General features: G+C 46.8%; 1 protein-coding gene across 1 annotated transcript in view; it reads left to right on the top strand.

Annotated features, from left to right (window-relative positions):
* TBC1D8B (TBC1 domain family member 8B) overlaps positions 1-23,015 on the top strand; it is a 47,769-nt gene that overhangs the window by 12,836 nt on the left and 11,918 nt on the right. The window contains exons 2-15 of the mRNA XM_035113279.3: positions 585-695; positions 1,894-2,012; positions 2,817-3,042; positions 3,126-3,366; positions 4,985-5,192; positions 6,168-6,335; positions 6,772-6,921; positions 7,968-8,118; positions 9,929-10,143; positions 11,944-12,061; positions 13,992-14,277; positions 16,928-17,057; positions 18,964-19,062; positions 20,431-20,499. Of these exons, the coding sequence (XP_034969170.1) occupies positions 585-695; positions 1,894-2,012; positions 2,817-3,042; positions 3,126-3,366; positions 4,985-5,192; positions 6,168-6,335; positions 6,772-6,921; positions 7,968-8,118; positions 9,929-10,143; positions 11,944-12,061; positions 13,992-14,277; positions 16,928-17,057; positions 18,964-19,062; positions 20,431-20,499 (2,291 nt within the window). The remainder of the gene's footprint in view (positions 1-584; positions 696-1,893; positions 2,013-2,816; positions 3,043-3,125; positions 3,367-4,984; positions 5,193-6,167; positions 6,336-6,771; positions 6,922-7,967; positions 8,119-9,928; positions 10,144-11,943; positions 12,062-13,991; positions 14,278-16,927; positions 17,058-18,963; positions 19,063-20,430; positions 20,500-23,015) is intronic.

Below are 23,015 nucleotides of genomic sequence, written 5' to 3'. Positions count from 1 at the left end.
CCAGTGTTTTGGGATTCAGCACACTTTTTTTTCATTAGAAATGCCCACTTGCAACTTATTCTCCCTTCCCCTCTGGGCTAGGGAACAACGGTACTGGAAGAAGGTTAAACAGCAAACGCACCCGTTGCAAGGGAGATATTATCTACAGATACATATACAGTGGTACCTCAGGTTAAGTACTTAATTGGTTCTGGAAGTCTGTACTTAACCTGAAGCGTACTTAACCTGAAGCGAACTTTCCCATTGAAAGTAATGGAAAGTGGATTAATCCGTTCCAGACGGGTCCGTGGAGTACTTAAACTGAAAATACTCAAACCAAGGTATGACTGTACAGCTATAGCTATATGTAGCTGTAGATAATACCTGTCTTGCAATGGGTGCGTTTGCTGTGTAACCTTCCACTACCGTTGTTCCCTAGCCTAGTCCCAAAGCTGGCCCTGTGCACCACTCAACTGCCATCTTCCTTGCTCAAGAGTATACAGGCTTCTCTAGATCATATGGAAGACAAAACCCGGTCTCTAATGGACCCTGCAAACCATACCTTGAATGTATTGTGCTCTCAAGCTTTGTCCTATATCCCACAGGCATCCTGGTGGGGACCCTGGATGCAGTTTTGGACTCTACATCAAGAGTTGCCCCTTTTCGCATCCTGCACCAGACACCAGATTCTCAAGTCTACTGGTCTATTGCATGTGGTGAGTACAAACAATTCAGAACTGAGCTGAGCTCGGGAGGATGGCAATGATAACCTGGGGTGCCTTGTCATTGTGAGGAAGAAATGCTGCCTGATACAGAACGAAGACTTCACTTTTTGTTTACCGTGTGGGGGGTGGGGGGACGGGGGAGGTAGGGGAACATCAAACCTTTGGGTCAGATCAGGGTTCCCATCATTCCCCCCTGGTTCTTTGGGAAGGAGGGCTGCTCATTCGTAGAGAACATGCTTTGCATGCAGAAGGACCTAGGATTAGTCCCTGGCCTGGCCAGTTAAAAGCAAATGATGGGGAAAATGCCTCTTCCTGAGACTGTGGAGAGCTACTGCCAGCCAGAACAGGCAGTATGGAGCTAGATGGACCAAATAATCTAAGGCTCTATCTGCACTATTATGTTTAAAGCACCACAACACCACTTTTTAAACAGTCATAGCTTCCCCCAAAGAATTCTGGGAAGAACTGTAATTTGCTAAGGTAGGCTGAGAGTTGTGAGGAGACCCCCCCCCCATTTCCTCTCACAGAGCTACAATTCCCAGGGAAGAAGGCTTGGCTGTTAAACCGCTCTGGGAATTGTAGTTCTGTGAGGGGAATTGGGGGGGGGGTCTCTGTAGTACTGAGAGGTGTTAAGAGACACTCCCCCCCCATTTCTTCTCTCAGAGTTCCAATCCCCAGAGTTCCTTGGGAAGAGGGATTGACTCTGAAACCACTCTGGGAATTGTCGCTCTGTGAGGGGTATAGGTGGGTCTCCTAACAACTCTCAGCACCCTTAGGAAACTATAGCTCCCAGAATTAATTTAGGGAAGCCATGACTGCTGAAAGTTATATGATACTGCTTTAAATGCATAGTACAGATGGGCCCTTGATGATACTCAGCAAGGCAAACAAAATATTTGATTTGCTGTAAGGCAACCCCCTGTGATCATAAGCCTATTTTCAACTCAATTTCAATTACTTCTGATTCTCCCCAAGTCCCTTTCCTCGGGGCAACTGCACTGAAAAAGACAGAGAAGGGCTAACAGAGAATAATATCGGCAGAATACTCAGTGCTCTTTTTTCTGACCTTGCAACAAGATAGGAGGTGGTGGCTGGGGGGAAAGTGGGAAATCTTGTTTACCCAGCTGGTGGAGGAGATTCTGGTGTACCTAGTGAAGTTTATTTAATACTAGTTAATGTTTCCTATCAGGAGCCAGCAGAGAAGAAATAACAGCGCACTGGGACTGGCTAGAGCAGAATGTGATGGCGACTCTCTCTGTGTTCGATTCCAGTGAAGACATCACCAGCTTTGTGCATGGGAAGATCAGAGTACGTTAGAAGGTGGTTCTAAGCTCGTGCACCCAGTATTAGGGCTGGGCGATATATCGTCCAAAACCAGTTTAAAGTCCACATTGTGATACCAGTTTTAAAATTTTTGACCAGGCAATATATTTCAAATCATGATGTGTGTGCGTGTGTTTTGCTATGCAAAAATCACAACGTGGGGGAAACAATGAAGCCAGCCAATACTTCTCTTGATTCCTGCAATACCTGTTAACTCGGCTGGCTCAGCTCTCCCCTGCCTCATGCAGGGGGCAGTGGCTCTAGCAAAAATCATGATGGGGGGAAACAGTGAAGCCAGACAGTGCCTCTACATAGCTCCCTCCTTATATTCCAGATATTGTAATATATCGGTACATCACAATGTTTTGTTGGTGATATATCAAGATGTTGAAAACCAGATGTTGCCCAGCTCTACCCAGCATCCAGGGGCCATGCTGGAATATAGAAAAGTTGCAGAGGGGAGGGTGTTGAAAGGCTCTGGGACTGAATGTGGACCTCTAGGCCTTGCTACCTGGCCCTTGAAACCCTCCCTAGGCTGCACTGCTAACGGGACCTGAGCTTTTCTGCTTGACCAGATGTGTTCTTGAACTCTTGACAACACTTCTGGGTACAGGATATAGCAGCTCTACGAGGGGGTGCTGAAATAAGCCTACTAGCCATACTTTTTGCTCTGCCTGCTGTTGCCTCTGGCCCCACCACAAAGCTGTGGCCTGAGGCTCTTGGCTTCAGAGGAGTGACTTGGGTAGATAACCTGGTGTTCAGCACCTCATTCACCTTTTTTTTTCCTAGGGTTTGATTGCCGAAGAAGGAAAAGGGTCCTTAATAAAAGAGGAGGATCCCGAGAAGTTCCGTGAGGCTCACCTGAAGTTCGGGAAGTGTTTTGGGCTACCCGAACAAGAGAAATTGGTGACGTACTACTCATGCAGCTACTGGAGAGGCCGGGTGCCCTGCCAAGGATGGCTGTATCTGAGCACCAACTTTCTGAGCTTTTACTCCTTCCTACTGGGAGCTGAAAGTAAGTGGAGTCCTGACGTTCACCGTGATTCCCTTGCACGGTGGTGGGTTTCGAAATGAGATTTCTTTTGTTCCCACCTGCAGTAAAACTTGTCATATCCTGGGATGAAATCTCAGTGCTCGAAAAGTCGTCCAACGTCATCCTGACAGAGAGCATCCACGTCTGCTCCCAGGGGGAGGATCACTATTTTTCCATGTTCCTGCACATCAGTGAAACGTTCCTTCTCATGGAACAGCTGGCCCTGTATGCTGTTCAAAGACTCTTTGACAAGGAGACGTTTGATAATGACCCCGTCCTCCGTGATCCCCTGCAAATCACTAAGAGGTAAAATATACACAGTGGACGCTGGGGATGATATTCTAGTAAGGGGCTGCAACTCACTGGTAGAGCATCAGCTTCGCGAGCAGGAGGTGTTGGGTTCAATCCCCAGCATCTCCAGGTAGGTCTGGGATAGACGCCCTGCCTGAAACCCTACATTGCCAGCCTGTGTAGACCAGTGTTTCCCAACCTTGTGCCTCCAGATGTTTTGAGACTACAATTCCCATCATCCCTAGCTAGCAAGACCAGTGGTCAGGAATGATGGGAATTGTAGTCTGAAAACAGCTGGAGGCACAAGGTTGGGAAACACTGGTGTAGACCATATCAGCTAGATCAGTGCTTCCCAAACTTGGGGGGTCTCCAGCTGTTTTTGGACTACAACTCCCACCATCCCTATCTAACAGCACCAGAAGTCAGAAGATGGGAATTGTAGTCCAAAAAACAGTTTGGGAAATACTGAGCTGTCTGACACTCCATAAAACAGCTTCCTGTGAACTTCCTATGATGGTGATTTTATATTATTTTTGTACACTACCTAGAGATTTACAGGTAGGTAGCTGTGTTGGTCTGAGTCGAAGCAAAATAAAAAAATTCCTTCAGTAGCACCTTGAAGACCAACTAAGTTTTTATTTTGGTATGAGCTTTCGTGTGCATGCACACTTCGTCAGATACACTTGAAACAGAAGAGCCAGACCCTTATGTATATACAGAGGGTGGGGGTGGGTGGGAATGGGTGATCGGCTGGTAGGAGTGGTAAACCTGTTGATGGCTGTTAACGACTGCTGATGACTGCAATTGGTCCTGAGGGGGAAAAGCAAGGGCTGAGGCGCTAAAGAAAGCTTGATCATGCATAATGAGATAAGAATCCAATGTCTTTGTTCATCCCAGGTGGTTCCATGGTTTTAAGCTTGGTACCAAAATAAAAACTTAGTTGGTCTTTAAGGTGCTACTGAAGGAATTTTTTTATTTTGCTAGAGATTTACAGGCATTCCACACACACACACACACACACACACACACACACACACACACTTACATGAGTTCTATTCGAGTGCCACCACATATATGTGTAGCGGGGGTGATAAATGGAATCATACCAGGGAGTGGCAGGAGAGCTAGAGAGCCCTTGTGGCTCATGAGGAGACCCTCCCTGGAGCTCAGAAGAGGACTTAATTTAGGGCGAAGGAAGGCCTGAAGAGCCCTGAGGCTCAGCAGGGCTTGTTTAAGCCGCTCAGCCTCCCCAACTAACTTAATTCTGTCCAGGTGTGTAATTTTATTATGTAGGGGATGTTAGTTTTTAAAAACCTGGCCCCCTACCCTTGTTTTTTGATAATTCTATTAGGCTTACTGTTTTTGTATAGCCTGTTTTTGGTGTGTGTGGTTTTTTTTTTAAAAAATGAATATTTTACAGCATTTTAAAATGCAAACCGCTTATAAATTTGTTTATATGTTTGATTGAACGGTGCATAAATCTTGCTAAACAAAAGCAGAATAAACACAGGTAACCTGGAAATAACTGTGGTTTCTTCCTGCCTCTGTTTTGCAACACAAACATAATTAACCCACCACACTTCTTTCTTTACCCCCACCCCCACCCCTTGTTTTTTTCCCCCTCCCTCCCCAGAGGGCTTGAAAGCAGAGCCCACAGTGAGCAGTTTAATGCCTTCTTCAGGCTGCCGAAGGAGGAGTGCCTGCGGGAAGTGCACGAGTGTTTCTTATGGGTGCCTTTCAGCCACTACAATACTCTGGGGAAAATGTGCATCTCGGAGAACTACGTCTGCTTTGCCAGCCAGGATGGTTGCATGTGCTGCATAATCATCCCTCTGAGAGAGGTGAGTCAGGTGGAAGCCAAGGCTAAGCCGCCGCCACCTGCCACTCTGTCGTTAAGTCTGCCTCCCCTTCTAGAATCAAAGCAACTGCAGTCTAGCGAACATCCAAGTCAAGGGGCTCATTGCTGGGTTTAACTGCTTCCCCCCCTTTCATGTTATTGTTTTACCAGAAGTTGTGCTATTATTATTATTTTAATGCTAGGATCTGAACAACACTTTTGCAGTCCTTTTGAAATCGTTGGCAAGGCAGGGTGGAAACACACTCAGTAAATCAGACTGGTACTTTCTGACTCCAAAAGACAAAAGAATAGTAGAATTTTAAGGGACCACAAGAGCCATCTAGTCTAACCCCTTGCAATGCTGGACTCTGTTGCCCAACGTGGGGCCTGAACCCGCAACCTTGGGATTAAGAGTCTCATGCTCTTCCAGCTTAACTATGTTCAGGTATGGCTACAAGCAGCAAGCCAGCAACTTACACGAGGGTTACGTTCCAGGGATCGTGCCTAAAGCCAAATCCACGTATTATCAAAACATTGGGTTCAATGGCGGGTGGGATTGCCGAAGTCCTCCCCCCCCCCCGGTCCCCTTTCTGTTCCCTATTTATTTTATTTTAATTTTTTTGCCAAGCACGTAAAGCTGAATGTGCACAAGTCAAATGTGCTCGTGAGTTGTGGGTTTACACTCTATATACATTCAAAGCATATCTCGCCCCTGGCAAAGACTCCTGGGAAGTGTAGTTCACCCCACACAGAGAGAGCTACAGTTGGGGAAGCCATGGTTGTTTAAAGCGGTATGATTCTGCTTTGAAAGCAAAATTAAAAGAGGGCAACCCTCCTGGCCTCAGCTGTAGTGTAAGCCCTAGCCGTCCTCGGAGTGAATCAGGCTTTTGAAGCCTTAACCGCTTGACCAAATTTTGTGAGAACGAGCCTTGTAAGAGTAGAATCTTACTGTAATCTTTGTGCATGCAAACACATGCAGGTTGTAGCAGTCGAGGTGTCTGATCCTGGTAGCAAAGCTGTCAGCATCGCTACCAGAGGGAAGAGAGCCTTCCGTTTCTCCGAAGTGCGGGATTTTGAACAACTGGTGGAAACACTGAAGAAGAAATGTGATGCCGCTGCAAGCCAACAGCATAGCATGAACACAGAGGTAAAGTCTCTCTGGGGGTGGGCAGAGCTGTTTTTTTATGACGGCTGTGTTCATTGGAGGAACTATGCTTTTGAGCTCCAGTTGCTGGAAAATGAAGGAGAGGAGAGTTTCTCAGGCCCTGCTTGTGGGCCTCCCAAAAATGGGCACCTGGGTTGGACACTGTGAGAAGAGGACGCTGGGCTAGTTGGGCCATTGGGCTGATCCAACAGAGTTCTCCTTATGTTCCTTTGAGTCAGGGGAGCTTTTAATGCTGGGGCTGGCAACCTTTTGGGGTCCAGGCACATGTCTGCAAACTGAAGGAGCTTGTTGTTAATTCATATACCACCTAACGCCAGAACAGGGGGACTTTTCAGAAGGTTTAGGAGGTCACTCGGAGGTGCGCCTGCTTTTTTCTTCTCTTAAAACACAACTCCTGTCGTAAATGCATTTTTTGCAGGTTGCTGCTGGCTCAACTGCTGAACCTCTCGCGGACTATTTTGAGGGGCAGCCAATGGCAAGCCACAAAGACAACAGCAAGACGGTTAGTACCGAAGCCCTCATGACCGTCTTTCATCCTCAGGATGCAGAGAATCTGGACGCTAAAATGGTAAGAAGGAAAAGCAGCTCCTGTTGTTGGAAATACCTCGATTCTATCCCCCCTGCACCCCAACTTGTCATCTTTGCTTACTTCGCATTTGGTTTTGTTTTATGCACCTAGAGTTCATCGTTCTTGTGCACATTCCTCCCCCTCCCCCAAAATGGGATCTGCAACAAAATGTTGCAGTTGTGGTGTGTTCCTGTTCAGGGAGGCAGCCAGACAACATCTTCTAGGACACTCCATTCCCTCCCACCCAGTTTTCCATCCCTTTCACCACCCACAGGGGCGTAGGAAGATAGGGGCGGTGGGGGAGGATCGCCCCAAGCGACGTGATCCCAGGGGCGCCATCACCGCTGCCTGCCCCGTCCCCAAAAGGTGCGCGCCTGCTCTCCGCCACTGCACCCCAAGCTGTTCTGTTCCCCCTGAATGTGCTCATGACAGAACGTGCTCCGTGACTGTTGGCCATACAACCTCTGTTTACAAACCTCCAAGGAAGGAGAGTACACCACCTCTTCCGGGAGTCTGTTCCACTGCTGAACAGCTCTGACTGTCAGAAAGTTTTTCCGAATGTTTAGTCGGAATCTCCTTTCTTGCAAGTTGAAGCCATTGGTCCAGAGCAGGAGAAAACAAGCATTCTCCCTCTTCCATGTAACAGCCTTTAAGAGATTTGAAGATAGCTCTCATATTGCCTCGCAGTCTCCCCTTTTCCAGGCTAAACATACCCAACTCCTTCAAGCACTCCTCATAAGGCCTAGTTTCCAGACCCTTGATCATCTTGGTTGCCTTCCTCTGCACACGTTCCAACTTGTCAACATCCTTCTTAAAGTGTGGTGCCCAGAACTGGACACAGTATTCCAAGTGTGGTCTGACTAAGGCAGAATAGCGTGGGACTATTACTTGATCTGGATGCTATACTTCTGTTGATGCAGCCTAGAATAGCATTAGCTTTTTTTGCTGCTGCATCACATTGTTGACTCAGGTTAACCTTGTGTTCCACTACGACCCCTAGATCTTTTTCACATGTACTGCTAGTACATGATACCTTGCTTTTCTAGTTGAAAGAAAAAATGAAGGAGCAGTCCTGGAACATCCTTTTCGTAGAATGTGGGCGTGGTGTAAGTATGTTTCGGACGAGGAAGACTAGGGACCTGATCGTCAAAGGGATACCCGAGGTGTTACGAGGAGACCTTTGGCTTCTTTTCTCAGGTATGATTGCTTTTGCTCTCATGGCAGTGCATTCTTGTTCTTATTATATTGCAGTGTTATTTTATTTATTCGGGTCGTATTCCACCCTTCCTCCCAAAGGAGCCCAGGGCGGCAGACATCAAAATGTTAAAATAATACAATTAAAAATAAAACAAGGCAATTAAAACCATCTAAAACCTTTTAAAAGCAACCCTCAATACATATTTCCTGGGCAGCTTACAAACAAAATAGTATTGAAAATACAATATATAAGGTTGCCTCCAAAGTTAGGGAATTAAGCTTTCTTAAAACAGGTGAAACTCGGAAAATTAGAATATCGTCGAAAAGTGCATGTATTTCAGTAATGCAACTTAAAAGGTGAAACCAATATATGAGATAGATGCATGACATGCAAAGCAAGATATGTCAAGCCTTTATTTGTTGTAATTGTAATTATTTGTCATTAGGCGGGTCAATTATAAATTGAATGTAATTAATGAAATGTAATAGCAATGTTTATTTTTGTGTTATTGTAACTATTTGTTTTATTACTGTGGAATTTCCAAAAGAAAACATTTGTAAAAAAATAAAATAAATAAGTAGCATTACTGAAATAAATGCACTTTTCGACGATATTCTAATTTTCCGAGTTTCACCTGTACAGTCATACCTTGGATCCCTTGGTACTCAAACGTTTTGGCTCCCGAATGCCGCAAACCCAGAAGTGAGTGTTCCGATTTGCGAACGTTCTTTGGAACCCAAATGTCCGGGGCTTCCGCAGCTTCCGATTGGCTGCAGGAGCTTCCTGCAGCCAATCGGAAGCCACGCTTTGGTTTCTGAACGTTTTAGAAGTCGAACGGATTTCCGGAACGGATTCCGTTTGACTTCCAAGGTACAACTGTAATGGATTTCTCTTGCTTTTCGGAAGGTTTTCAGTTATGTTTATTTATCTACATACAGTTTTCATTAAAAAAAAATCCCACAATGCAGTGAGATTCAGGTAGGTAGCCGTGTTGGTCTGATGCAGTTGAAAAAAATAATAAACTGTCCAGTTGCGGAACTGTCCAATAAAAACCATGTAACATACTAAACATTAAGGTTTATGTGTGTGTATATAAAAGCAATATGTATTTGGACAGAATTTAAGCTTGGCATGGGAGAGAATGATGCTGTCTTCTAAAGGTAGGGGGGGGGATCGAGGTGGGGGCACAGAAAGGGCAAAATATATTTTTATGTGAGCAAGAAAGAAAAATATCAGCATATGCTGATGACAGGAAGTCAGGAATTTTTATTGGGGGGGGCAAATAGAGGACGAGTCCCTTGTTTTTGAGGGATGCTTCCCCCCTCCCCCCGGGGCACAGCAGCCCCCTGGCGCTGCCTGTGACTCTAGGGGCTGCAGAGCAGGTAATAGTTTGGTGCTAGCCCAGTTAAAGAGGAGGGTTGGAATGATGGGGAAAGAGAAATTGTGTGACCCACACAGGAGCACTGCATGTCAGGATCCCAGTTTGAGTAGCACTGGTCTAGGTGGTTTATTCCCAGAAGGCTGCTTAAAATGATCCCTGCGCATTAGCTGAGCTTTTGCCAGCCTGGTGCCGGCCCGTGCTGGCTGGAGCTGATGGGGAGTTGTAGTTTGGAATGCCTGCAAGGCACCAGGTTGGCAAAGGCTGCATCAAAGGTGGGGAGCAAATCCATGGGTGCAAATCAGCCTTGAGCCCTTATTCAGACATGGTGGCCTGAATAAGCACACTCAGCTCTTATAAGTGTTGCAGGGAAAATGCAAATGTCCTCTTCCTGGTTGTTCTGTAACAGTGTGACCTAAACACCTTGGCAGGTGCTGCAAATGACATGGCTACGCACCCTGGCTATTACACCGACATGGTGGAGAGGTCCTTGGGCACGTGTACTTTGGCAACGGATGAAATCGAACGTGATCTGCGCCGCTCCTTGCCCGAGCATCCAGCTTTCCAGAGCGACACAGGCATTTCTGCCCTGAGGAGGGTTCTCACGGCGTACGCCTACAGGAACCCTAAGATAGGATATTGCCAGGTGAGACTTGCCTGTGGCCCCAGCCATCCTTGTATAGTCTGCAAACTGCTAACTTTTCTTTTTCTTCTTCTTTTTAAATTGTTTTGTTTGTTCATAGTATATGTACAAATGGGACCTGGAGAGAAAAGGCTGGCAGCAGAGGTTTTGTTTTGTTTAACAAAAAAGTATATACTATACTTCTCAGGGGGTTGCAAAAATATAAAACAGAGCATTAAAATTCCGGTGTGGGGAGGGGAGAAACAGTAGAAAGGTGTATTTGAAGCATTCTAAAGATTATTAAAATCAGCTTTATAAATAAAACACATGTAACTTCTACATGTCTGGGTAGACTTGCCTAAACAAAAATGTTTCAAGTAGGTGCAGAAAAGACTACAGAGAAGGCACCTGCCTGATGTCAATTGGCAGGGAGTTCCAGAGTGTGGGCACCACCGCACAAAGGAAAGATCAGTCTCTTGAAAGTGCAGGAGGAGTATTTTGTGGCGCTTGTAATGGTACCAGTTCCACACTGGATGCACCTGTCCAGGGATGCTATGTCCTTTTCCATTTCATCCTCCTTCCCCCTCGTTTTCTGTTCCCCTCTCATAATAATAATAATAATAATAATAATAATAATAATAATAATAATAACAACAACAACAACAACAACAACAACCCTGCCCTGGTTTCCCCAGCCACTCTGGGTGGCTTCCAACAGAATATTAAAATACAATAATCTATTAAACATTCAAAGCTTCCCTAAACAGGGAACTTCCCTAACCAGTTACTTAGCATTCTTTGCCAAAAAAGCATGCCCAGTCCCCACCAAGCTGTTTGGGGTCCAAAGCACTTTTTTATTTTTATTTTTTGCAAACCTTAGAGTTCCCCTAATCCTGTTAGGGATTGTGCTTAGGTTCCTGTTGCTTTTGGCCACATAAGGAGAATGATTTTTGACACACCCACCTGTCAGTCACCTGACATCGCAGTGATGTCAGAATATAGACACCTGTCAAAGTTGGCCAATGGTGGGTTGTTGGGAGATAACCTGCTCACCCCTGCGCACAGTGGGAGGCAGTTGGCGCTGTGGTCTAAACCAGTGCTCCCCAACCTTTTTATCGCCGCGGACCATTCAACGTTTGATAATTTTACTGCGGCCCACTGAGGGGGGGACGTTTATTGTTTATATTTTATTTAGATTGTTTTGATTTAATAATTTTAATTTAATTGTATTTAATGATCCTTAGGCGGCCCGGTACCAATTGATCCACGGACCACTACCAGTCCGTGGCCGGGTGGTTGAGGACCACTGGTCTAAACCACTGAGCCTCTTGGGCTTGCAGATCGTAAGGTCAGCAGTGTGAAAGGGTGAGCCCCCGTTGCTCTGTCCCAGCTCCTGCCTACATAGCAGTTTGAAAGTGTACCAACACAAGTAGATCAATAGGTACCACTGCGGCAGGAAGGTAAATGGCTTTTCCATGCACTCTGGCACTCGTCACGGTTCCCCTTTGTGCCAGAAGCGGCTTAGTCCTGCTGGCCACATGAGCTGGAAAGCTGTCTACCGGCTCCCTGAGCCTGAAAGCGAGATGAGCGCCGTAGCCCCATGGTAGCTTTTGACTGGACTTAACCATCCAGGGGTCCTTTACCTTTACCTACCTTTATAGTGCTTCCCAAACGCTTAAGAATAAGGTGGTGGTTGTGCATTCGGGAAGTGCCACATTCAGGGCTAAGCAGGCTTTGCAAGGAGCAGAACTAGTCCCTCGATGTCCTTTTTACGAAATGACGTACATCTCTCTCCCTCCTAACACTGCTTGCTGTGCTCGATAGGCAATGAACATTCTGACATCAGTGCTGCTCCTTTACGCCAAGGAGGAAGAAGCTTTCTGGCTCCTGGTTGCTGTGTGCGAAAGGATGCTGCCCGATTATTTCAACCGCCGAATCATTGGTACTGCTTCACTTTAATGATTGCTTTCGCACATGAAAGGAATAGGCTGTGCAGTAAGAGTAGATTCCAGCATTTGATTCCCAGTGCATTAGTCCCAATGGCAAGAGACCCTTCCTCTTGGAACGAGCAGTGCTGCTATATGGAACAGGTTGCAGAGATAGTGGAGGTGCCTGCTCAGGGAAGGGGACCCATGGAGTGCTCCTTGTCCAAGGGGCCTCTCAACATCTGGAGCCAGAACTTTATGTTTCGGTCATAGGAATCTGCCCTATATTGAGCTGAGGCCACTGGCCCATCCAGATAAGTGCTGCTTCCATAGAGTAGCAGTGATTCTCTGGGCATTTGGACAGTCCCAGTCCTTTCTACCCCCCCCCTTTCTCCCTCCCTCCCTCCCTCCCTCCTTTCCTTCCATTTATAGTGATGCCTTAATTCAAAGGCACCCCAGGCAGTTCACAAATAAATAAAATGTACTGTTGGTCCTGTGTTTTGATGGAGGAGAGGACATTCAAACCGGAGCTGGTTCTGTTGTTGAGTTTACCTGCCTGCCTCCTGTGCTTCTTCCTTCCTACAGGGAAGATTGTGCCTGTTGGCTGTGTGCGTGAGGGGAAAGACCAGGTGAAGCAGGACCTGATGTCGATTCTACTTTCCTCTCTTGCAGAGCATTTCCAAAAGAATATATAAGTTGATCTTTCAATCAGCTTAAATACACTTTCCCGAACATAATCCAGTCATTCCCCTTCTCTTAGAATCATAGAATTGGAAGGGACACCGAGAGTCATCTAGTCCAACCCCCTGCAGTGCAGGAATCTCAGCTAAAACATCCATGACAGATGGCCATCCAACCTCTGCTTAAAAACCTCCAAGGAAGGAGAGTCCACCACCTCCTGAGGAGCTTTTACTGCCAGAAAGTTCTTCCTGATGATTAGTCAGAATCTCCTTCCTTCTAATTCGAATCCATTGCAGGGGAGGGCTTTCGTAATATCGTTCGTGTGCAAGGCCAAAATTTGATGCCCCACCTGCCCAGCCCTCGCGCCACTTTCCTAAAACCAGATAAGTGAGGTACAAGACTTTGGGAGAAGGCATGAGGCTCTGGTGGGGTCCTATCTCCTTCCTAAAGCTGGACAACTACTAACTAGGCTTTGGCAAAGAGGCAGGAGGACTCTAGGACCTCTTTTCTGAACTAAGAACTTACTAGGCTTTGGGAAGGAGGCAGGAGTCACCCTCTTGTCTCAGAGCCATGGGCAGGTGTCTTGCCAAATGCAAGGTGGTTCTTTTAAAATGAGATTCAGAAGTCATACAAAACACAAGTGAGTGAGAAGATTAAAGATTTTATTCTAAGCAGCAAGCAATATATACATACCAAGCAAGCACTTCAATCTGCCACTTGGAAGCCTCAAGAAGCGGCGAAGTGACTCCCCCAGGTAGCCTCAGTTTGCTTGGCCCTGTGGCCGATCAGTCCATGCACGAGCTTCTCCAAAACTCTGCCCACAACTATCTGATTTATAACTAGCTACCCTGTGTGGCTTGCCCGACTGGCTACGTCATTCATTCCTGGCTACGTCATTCATTCCTGGCTACGTGCAAATTATTCATTAGCCACCCCCTCCCAATGCCTCACTTTCTCAAAACAATGTCCAGCATCAAAGAAGGTACCTAGCACTAGCACTTCCTCCCAACTGATTAGGACATTAAAGGCTGTTCTTCATGCCATCAAGGAACTTAACAAGAGACAGGGTAACCATGTCAGATTACTAACTCCTCGAAATACAATTTATCTTCCGGATAGATTGGCCATACAGCGGGGTAACCAGTTACACTGTCCTAAATTCGCCTAAATCCATTGGTTCTCTTCCAGAGCAGGAGAAAGCAAGCATGTTCCCTCTTCTGTGTGGCAGCCGTTCAGATATTTGAAGGTGGCTATCATATCTTGCAGGTGCCTTGGTAGACCAAGCGGTGTTTGAGGAGCTGATCAGGAACTATCTGCCACAGCTGACGGAGCACATGACCGACATGACGTTCTTCTCCTCTGTCTCCCTGTCCTGGTTCCTCACTCTGTTCATCAGTGTGCTGCCCATCGAGAGTGCGGTCAATGTGGTTGACTGCTTCTTCTATGACGGGATCAAGGCCGTTCTGCAGCTGGGCCTGGCTGTGCTAGATTATAACATGGACAGGCTGCTGACTTGTAAGGATGATGCAGAAGCTGTGACTGTCCTCAACAGGTAACAGAGCCTTTTTAAAGAAGAAAAAGCTAAGATGCTTGACCTGACAGTGCAGTTCTGTTCATATTGACTCAGAAATAAGTGCCGTTTGGTTCAACTTGTTGCTACTATTACCACCAATAATAATCTATTTATATGCTGCCCATCTTGGGTTTCCCAAGCCACTCTGAGCAGCTTCCAATAAATTAAACACAATGCATCAAACATTAAAAACTTCCCAATACAGTGGTACCTTGGTTCTCGAACTTAATCTGTTCCGGGAGTCCTTTCAAATCCCAAAACTGTTCGAAAACCAAGGTGCGGCTTCCAATTGGCTGCAGGAGCTTCCTGCACTTAAGTGGAAGCAGCAGAAGCCTCATTGGATGTTCAGCTTCCGAAAAACGTTTGCAAACCAGAACACTTACTTCCAGGTTTGCGGCATTCAGGAGCCGATTTGTTCAACAACTAAGCCATTCAGGAACTAAGGTACCACTGTACAGGGCTGCCTTCAGATGTCTTCTAAAAGTCAGGTGGTAGTTTATTTCCTTGACATCTGATGGGAGGGCATTCCACATGGGTGCACCACTACTGAAAAGGTCCTCTGCCTGGTTCCCTGTAGCTTTGCTTCTCTGTGATGGAACCGCCAGAAGACCCTCGGAGCTGGACCTCAGTGTCTGGGCTGAATTTATTTACGATTACATTCATAGTCCACCTTCCTTCCAAAGGGTTCAGGGTAGCATAGAGGTTCCCTGCTCACCATTTTATCCTTGTGAGGTTAAGTTAGGCTGAGAGATGGTGACTGGCCCAAGGTCATCCAGTGAGCTTTGTGGCTGAGTGAGGATTCAAACCCTTGACTTCCAGGTCCTAGTCCAACATTCTTACCCCCAAAACAACAATTGCCGCTATTATTATTATTAAAATTTGTAAGCTGCCCTTCATCTGCCACCTTAGAAATGACACCACAATGGAATCCAGTGATATTGGATTGTAACTTGAATACAACTGGAGTAATGTGGATATTTTTGTCCTTTTCAGATTAGGCCTCTGTCTAGGGCAGGGGTCCCCAAACTACGGCCCCCGGGCCGGATGCGGCCCAATCGGCCTCCCAATCCGGCCCGCGACGACCCCCGCCGCCCGCTCTTACGGTGCGCGGCGCGGCGACGATCTAAAAAATCACCAAAAATCCTTTGTGCGCATGCGTATGGGCCTCTCCCGACCCAGAAGAGGTCATTTCCGATGCACTTCCGGGTCGGGGGAGGCCCATACGCATGCGCACAAGCGATTTTCGGCGATTTTTTCCCCGCACGGGCGCGCACTCCCCCGCCCTCCGGCCCGCTGCGCGCGCACTCCCCTACCCTCCGGCCCGCCGCGCGGTCGGCGCGGCGGGCACCGGCCCACTGCACGGTAAGTCTGGGGACCCCTGGTCTAGGATCCCCACCCATACCCCACCACCAGAATTTATAATAACCTTTTGCTTTCTGTTTTAATTGATGGGCAGCACAATGCAGCTTCCAGTCAAAAGCAGCAAAACACAATAAAAAACAGGGTGAAATACATTGTGAAAAAAAATGTAGCTTCAGCAGCAGCAAAGCAGTGGAATTTTGAGAAAGTGCTGTGGGCGCCAGTCACAAAATGGCTGACATGAGACATATTATGTGTTGTGCTTGGGGGGGGGGGGTGTAACACAAAATGGCTGCCATATCTAAAAAGAACAGAAAGAGAGATTGGACTACAAAGTGTGCTTCATGGTGGGGCCTGGGGGCGCGGGGAAGGGCACCTACAATCACAATCACCATCGTTAAAATTTGTGTGCCGCCTGTTGTGACGTGGGATTTGTGATTTCAGCTCTCTTGACATAACATGCTGGAGACAGTTCTCCTGTAACAGCTCTTTATTAAAGTGAACAAGACTGACTGTGAGGGCAGGAAGGCTACATTTATAGGGACAGGGGACTAGCTAGAAAGGGATACATTTTGGAGGGAACAATATCAGGCAATCACAGTGCTGCCTTTTGGAGGAAACCAATAAGACAGAGGATCCAAATACAGCAGCTTAAATGAACCAATAGTAGCTGTACCCTCTGGAACCAAAAGGCAGTTACTTTACCCTGATGCAAATACAGACAATAGTAATACATATATAAAATCATTTGACTCAATACACAACACCGCCCTTCATCCAAAGATCACAGGGTGGTCCACAACATAAAAATGCAGAATGAAGACACAAAATCACTCGCTCGCTGGCAAAAACTCTTTACTCCTCTGTTCTGAACAAAAGTGGGGGCGAATTTTCCCTCCTGGCATCCAGTGAAAAGTGGGCAAACAGGAACTGTGGGAATGAAGAGCAAACCATCTTTCAGGCACTATCCTTTTTTAATGTGGTGCTCACTGAGAAATTTCATGGGCGCTATGGGCAGTCTTGACTTGCCCACCCCCAGGCGCTGTGCTGATGACCCCTCCTCAACAAAAAAATATAAAATAGCCACAGCTGCCCTACTCAACACTAATAAACAAAATAGCAGGTTGGCACATTTATATAATTATTATTTTTCATGCACAACAAGGTTTTTCTTTGTGGTCTTTTATTATTATAAAATACTCATTTCTACTCACTTTTAATTCACTATGTTTTGTACATGTCCCCCCTCCCTTTTTTATTGCAAATCAAGGTTTTTTGACAGTGTTACCAACAAGGACAGCCCTCTGCCTCCAGCCGTGCAGCAGGCCTCGGGTGCAAATGAAGGCAAGAGCTCTCACCCCAAAGTGGACATCACGGACTTGATTCGAGAGTCCAACGAGGTTCGTAAAACCAACTGGCTTCAGAGGGGTGGGTGCTGTTTCCCCCTCTTTCCTGCATTGTCACTGCCTGTTCAACAAACCACCTAGAGTTCTCTCTCTTGTGGGTAAAATGGTTTTCTCCTTCAAGGTATCCAATAATAGAATGAGGGGCCTTAGAACAGGGTCCCCAAACTAAGGCCCAGGGGCCGGATGCGGCCCAATTGCCTTTTCAATCCGGCTCGTGGACGGTATGGGAATCAGCATGTTTTTACATGAGTAGAATGTGTCCTTTTATTTACAATGCATCTCTGGGTTATTTGTGGGGCCTGCCTGGTGTTTTTACATGAATAGAATGTGTCCTTTTATTTAAAATGCATCTCTGGGTTATTTGTGGGGCATAGGAATTTGTTCATATTTTTTCCCAAAATATAGTCCGGCCCCCCACAAGGTCTGAGGGACAGTGGACCGGCCCCCTGCTGAAAAAGTTTGCTGACCCCTGCCTTAGAAGTAATCTAGCCCCACTGTTCAGGGCAGACTCTAGGATGCATTCCTAATGGGATAGCTTTCCAGATTCTGCTTAAATACCTCCAGTGAAAGAGACCCTTCTACCTCCTGGGGCAGCCCTCAGGACTATTTGTTTTACTGCATTTATATCCGAAACTTTTTCTCCAAGAAGCTCAGGGTGGCACGCATGGTCCTGCCCCTTATTTAATCCCCACAACAAACCTGTGATGGAGCAATGTACATTTGTTTTATATGAACATCTGTTCAGATGTAGTTGGGCAATCTGGGGTGAAGCCAAAATGGTCTCCATTTTTTGATTATATAAATATGGAGAGTCAAATAAGTACTCATCCTGTGACTCCTCGTTGTGGTTGGGCTATATAGACACATCTTTAAAACTTGGCTATACCCTGTTTCTCCGAAAATAAGACGTAGCCATAAAATAAGATGTAGCAGGATTTTTAAGCATTCAAGGAATATAAGCCATACCCCCAAAATAACACATAGTGATAGGCGCAGCAGCAATGCCGGCCGCGGCAGGAGGAGAAGGAGGAGGAGGAAAAAATAAGACCTTCCCTGAAAATAAGCCATAGTGTGTTTTTTGGAGGAAAAAGAAATATAAGACGGTGTCTTATTTTCGGAGAAACATGGTATATGTAACTGCATCTCAATAATTTGCTTTTTATATTGAATATGCTATGTATATGGGTCTGTTATTGTTTATATGTCTATGTGTCAGTTTGTGCATATGTTTTATGATAAATCAATTAAAAAGCAACCCTGTGGGGTAGGATAGGCTAAGAGGCGGTGGCTGATCCATTGAGCTTCATAGTAGAGTAGGGATTTGAACCCTGGTCTCTCAAGTCCTAGTTGGACACTCTAGCCCCAAAAGTAAACCAGGCTTTGTGAGAACTGGGGGTTCCCTCCCATCTTAGAAACTGCTTCCTGATAGTACAGTCGCTTAAATAACGCAGACATAATCCAAAGAGAAAAGAAATTCTGAGAGCATTTTACTGAGGAAAACTGAACAAAACCTGTATATAATTTGAGGGGAAAGGAACAGAGCGGTTTTGCCTTTCTGACATTAGGCAGTGTACAAAGCTGGGAGACATTTAACCAAACATACAGAGGAAAAGCTCCTGCAGATCTGCACAGACATTCAGGGCAAGCATCAAGGCACTTTGTCTGGTGGCTAAGCAACACCCCCCCCCCTTAAGCCTTCTTACAGATAACAGAATTAACCCTTTAGTTCCACACAGAATGATCCCTGCTATTGCACTTCCAATGCTTCCCTGGTAGGAGAGGCTTACCAGCCCTATTGCGTCTTGCATCCCGCTGTTCAGGTAGCCAGAATCTTACAGCATCCCAATCCAGTTAGGTCTGCCCCTGGAAGCGGCCTGATGGATTCCTGCTCTTCTCCTAGAAATATGGAGACATCCGGTTTGAGGAAGTAGAAAGCATGCGGCGCCGTAACAGGCTGTATGTCATTCAGACCCTGGAGGTCACTACGAAGCACAATGTGGTGAGTGAACTGCATACTGTGCTGTGTGGCACAAGAACATTAGCCATCCCGTTCATTATATGGTAACTTCACAATGTTTCATCGTAGTTGTCATTTTATTTGCTGGCTGTGCACTATTGCTGTAATAATATGCTCTTTTTTTATTTTAAGAGTACAACTGGATAGATATCTGCCTCAAGGGGCTTACAGTCAGAAATCCAAGAAGGGAAGCAGCGGGCAACTATGTGGTTATTTCAGCTGCACATGCTTAGACCTAAATCTCATCCGCGCTATACATTTAAAGCAGTATCGTACCAGTTTAAACAGTCATGGCCTCCTCCAAAGACGGCTGGGAACTGTAGCTTGTTAAAGTGCAGAGAATTGTTAGGAGGAACGCCCCCCCCCCCGCCCTGTTTCCCTCACAGAGCCACAGTTCCCTGGGAAGAGGGGTTGACTGTGAAACCACTCTGGGAATTGCAGCTCTGTGAGGGAACAGGGGTCTCCTAACACCTCTCAGCACCCTTAACACCCTAGGATTTTGGGGGGTACCTATTCTTTGGGGGTGACTATTTAAAGTGGCTTGACACTGCTTTAAATGACTCAGGACTGCAATACCTCAAGGACCGCCTCTCTCTCTATATGAACTGAACCAGACCCCGAGACTCTGCGATCATCATCTGAGAGGCCCTTCTTTGTGTGCCTCCCCCTTGAGAGATCCAGAAGGTGGGAACACAAGAATGGGCCTTCTCTGCAGTGTCTCCCCGTCTGTGGAATGCTCTCCCCAGGAGGTTCGCCTGGCACCTTCATTATACACCTTTAGGCACCAGGCAAAAATGTTCCTTTTCTCCCAGGCCTTTGGCTAATTAAGCTATTGCCTTTTAAACTGCGTGTGGTGGAAGGTTATTGGTTTGTTTCTGTTCTTAAGGGAGTAGGGAACCTTTTTCATGAGGGGCACATTCCCAAGGGGTACAGGCCAGAAGCGAGCAGGGCCACAAAGGAAAATTTTCCTTTTCTACAAAGAGTGTGAAGCAGGGTCTGCAAGGGACATTGCCTGAAGACAGGTGTAGTGATCTACAGGGCCAGACAGAGAGGCGTGGGAACTTGGGGTTCCTAATGAACACAGATGCACCTTGTCTTCACGCTAAAATGGCTTTGCTCAGAAATTTGAGGCGGTTGCATTCAGCGGTTGAAGGGGACATGGAAGAGTTTAAGTTAAAAGTGTTTTGACCCAAGTGCACAAGAGGTCCTCAGTTTTTTCCTTCTGTGCCTGATGAAATCAGCCTCTTTTTTTACGAGCTGAAAATCAGCTAATGTCAAAGCACAAAGAACTGAGGGGGAAATGAGTTTTACATCCTCCTAACTTGGTTGCTCTCATTCTGTCCTCTGTAGCTGCGTGTTATCTCCCAGGATGTGAAAATAAGTCCTAGCAACCTGGAAGAGCTGTATGAATTATTCAAGGTGAGAAGCTGTTTTCGCCTAATGCGCTTGTTTCCCAAAATTTCTTTGTTTCCTCTTGAGTAGCCTACTGTGACACACCTCCGACAGAACAGAGGAGATTTGATTAACTCCTAGAAACTGGCTAGCTCTTCTTGATCTTCTTTTTAAAATAATAATAATAAATATCATTCATTTATTTTTATTGTATTTTCCCCAAAGCAGTTATTAGTTTATATTCAATACAGTGTTAAGTAACCAATCTGTCAGTGCAAGGATTTATGCTTGTATAGAGGGACTCCCCCTGCCCCAAACATTCTTCTCATCCCTCATGTACTCAGGGCCGGTGCTAGGGCTTTTTGCGCCCTAGGCAAAAACAACTTCTGGCGCCCCCCGGGCGCATGCGTCATGACGCACGCACAACACCGCTGATGCCCCTGCGTCCCCTCCATTGGCGGGAGGAGCGCGGGCCAAGGGGGGAGCTCGGCGCCCTCCCGCCTGTGGAGGGGACGCTTTGAGCTCCTCAGCGGCGGCGGCGGCGGCAGCACCCATAGCTGAAGGCTTCAGCTGCGGGCGCTGCCGCTGCTTGCTCGCTTCAGCCGCTGGGGAGCTCACAGTGTCCCCTCCGTGGGCGGGAGGGCGCTGAGCTCTCCTTTTGGCTCGCGCTCCTCCCGCCTATGGGGGGGGACCCTATGAGCTCCTCAGCGAGCAGGTGGCGGTGGCGACGGCAGCGGCCATAGCTGAAGGCTTCAGCTGCGGGCGCTTGCCGCCGCTGCCGCCACCGCTCGCTCGCTGCAGCCACCGCTGGGAGGCTCTCGGTGTCCCCTCCATAGGCGGGAGGGCCCTGAGCTCTCCTTTTGGCTCGCGCTCCTCCCGCCTGTGGAGGGGATGCTGGGGGCTCCTCGGCGGCGGTGGTGAGTGAGTGGCGGCGGCGGCAGCGCCTGTAGCTGAAGCCTTCAGCTACGGGCGCTGCCACCGCTCGCTTGCGGCAGCCGCTGAGGAGCTCGTGGCGTTCCCTCCATGGGCAGGAGGAGCGTGAGTGCGCGCCTTGGGAGGGCGGCGGGGGTTTTGCGGGGCAGGCTCGCCAGCGCCCCCTCCATTTTCACGCCCTAGGCAATTGCCTAGTCCGCCTAAATGGACGCACCGGCCCTGCATGTACTCCATGTTCTCCCCAAATCACTGGGCAGTTTGGGAAACCCTAGAACAAGTTTGGGGTGTGTGCAGAAGGGAGGAGAGCCAACAGAAGTCCTGTTGTGCAAGTGTAAATCCTTGTATCGACCGGTTGGTGATGTAGTGCTACGTTGGATACAAACCATAGTTTCCCATAGGGGCTGATATCAATACAGTGGTACCTTGGTAGTTGAACGGCTTACAGGTAGGTAGCCGTGTTGGTCTGACGCAGTCAAAATAAAAATAAGAAATCCTTCCATTAGCACCTTAGAGACCAACTAAGTTTGTCATAGAAAGCTCATACCTATGACAAACTTAGTTGGTCTCTAAGGTGCTACTGGAAGGATTGCAAACCTGGAAGTGAGTGTTCCATTTTGCGAACATTTTTCAGAAGCTGAACATCCGACATGGCTTCCACAGCTTCTGATTGAGTGTAGAAAGCTCCTGCAGCCAATCCGAAGCTGTGCCTTGGTTTTCGAATCGTCGAACAGACTCCCGGAATAGATTAAATTCAAGAACCAGGGTACCACTGTGTAAAGACACTGAGAGCAGATGATACAGGCCCTGCCAAGGGCTTGGAAACTGAAAAGACAAGGGACACAAGAAGAAGTAGAGAAGTGGAATTAGTGTTTCAAGGCTGAAACAAAGTGAGGAGCTGTAAATGCACATTTATTTCCAGTTTGCTTGAATAGCAATCAGCATCCTTTTTGTTCTTTGTCCCCTTTTGCTTCTGCAGTCCCCAAGAAATAGGCAATGCTACTTATTTTTAAAGCATTTATCAAGTCACTTCATATTTTTATACTGTAATCTCTAGGTGGTGTTCTCTCTCTCTCTCTCTCCCCCCCCCCCCACTAAAGCATCAGAATGATATTTTGTATGTGTGTGTGTGTGTGTGTGCAATATCATTTTAAAGATGCACTCCCCACAAACTACAAGCTGTGATTTCAGGCGGAACGGTACTAGTTGAATGCACAGCTAGCGTTTCTACTGACCAGCAGACATTGTCAGTGTTATCTCTGATGCTTTACTATGTTGAACATGGTTCACAAATGTCTGGAACATCGGTTTGCCAGGACGCTTGACCTGAACACAAACGGATGCTGGAGAGAGACTCAATCTGACAATTTCGGGGCATATTTGTTTTTCTCCTTTGACTATAATTAACAGGGCAGGATATCCCCATATCCCCCAAGCTTTTCATTATTCATTATGGTTAATAAATACTACCAGATATTCCATCAAGTAAGATTGTAATTTTGTATGCTGGTTTGCAGTTGTAAAAATAAATTTTAAAAAATCATTTCTGCATTCCTTTTCTTTCTTTTTCTCTGCTTTTTTTTTTTAAAAAAAATTAATTTAATTTTCAAATT

The sequence above is a fragment of the Zootoca vivipara genome, chromosome Z2 (genome assembly GCF_965207765.1).
Source record: "Zootoca vivipara chromosome Z2, rZooViv2.hap1.1, whole genome shotgun sequence".
NCBI lineage: Eukaryota > Metazoa > Chordata > Lepidosauria > Squamata > Lacertidae > Zootoca > Zootoca vivipara.
The sequence above is the reverse complement of the archived record's forward strand: the minus strand, read 5'-3'. Positions and strand labels throughout refer to the sequence as shown.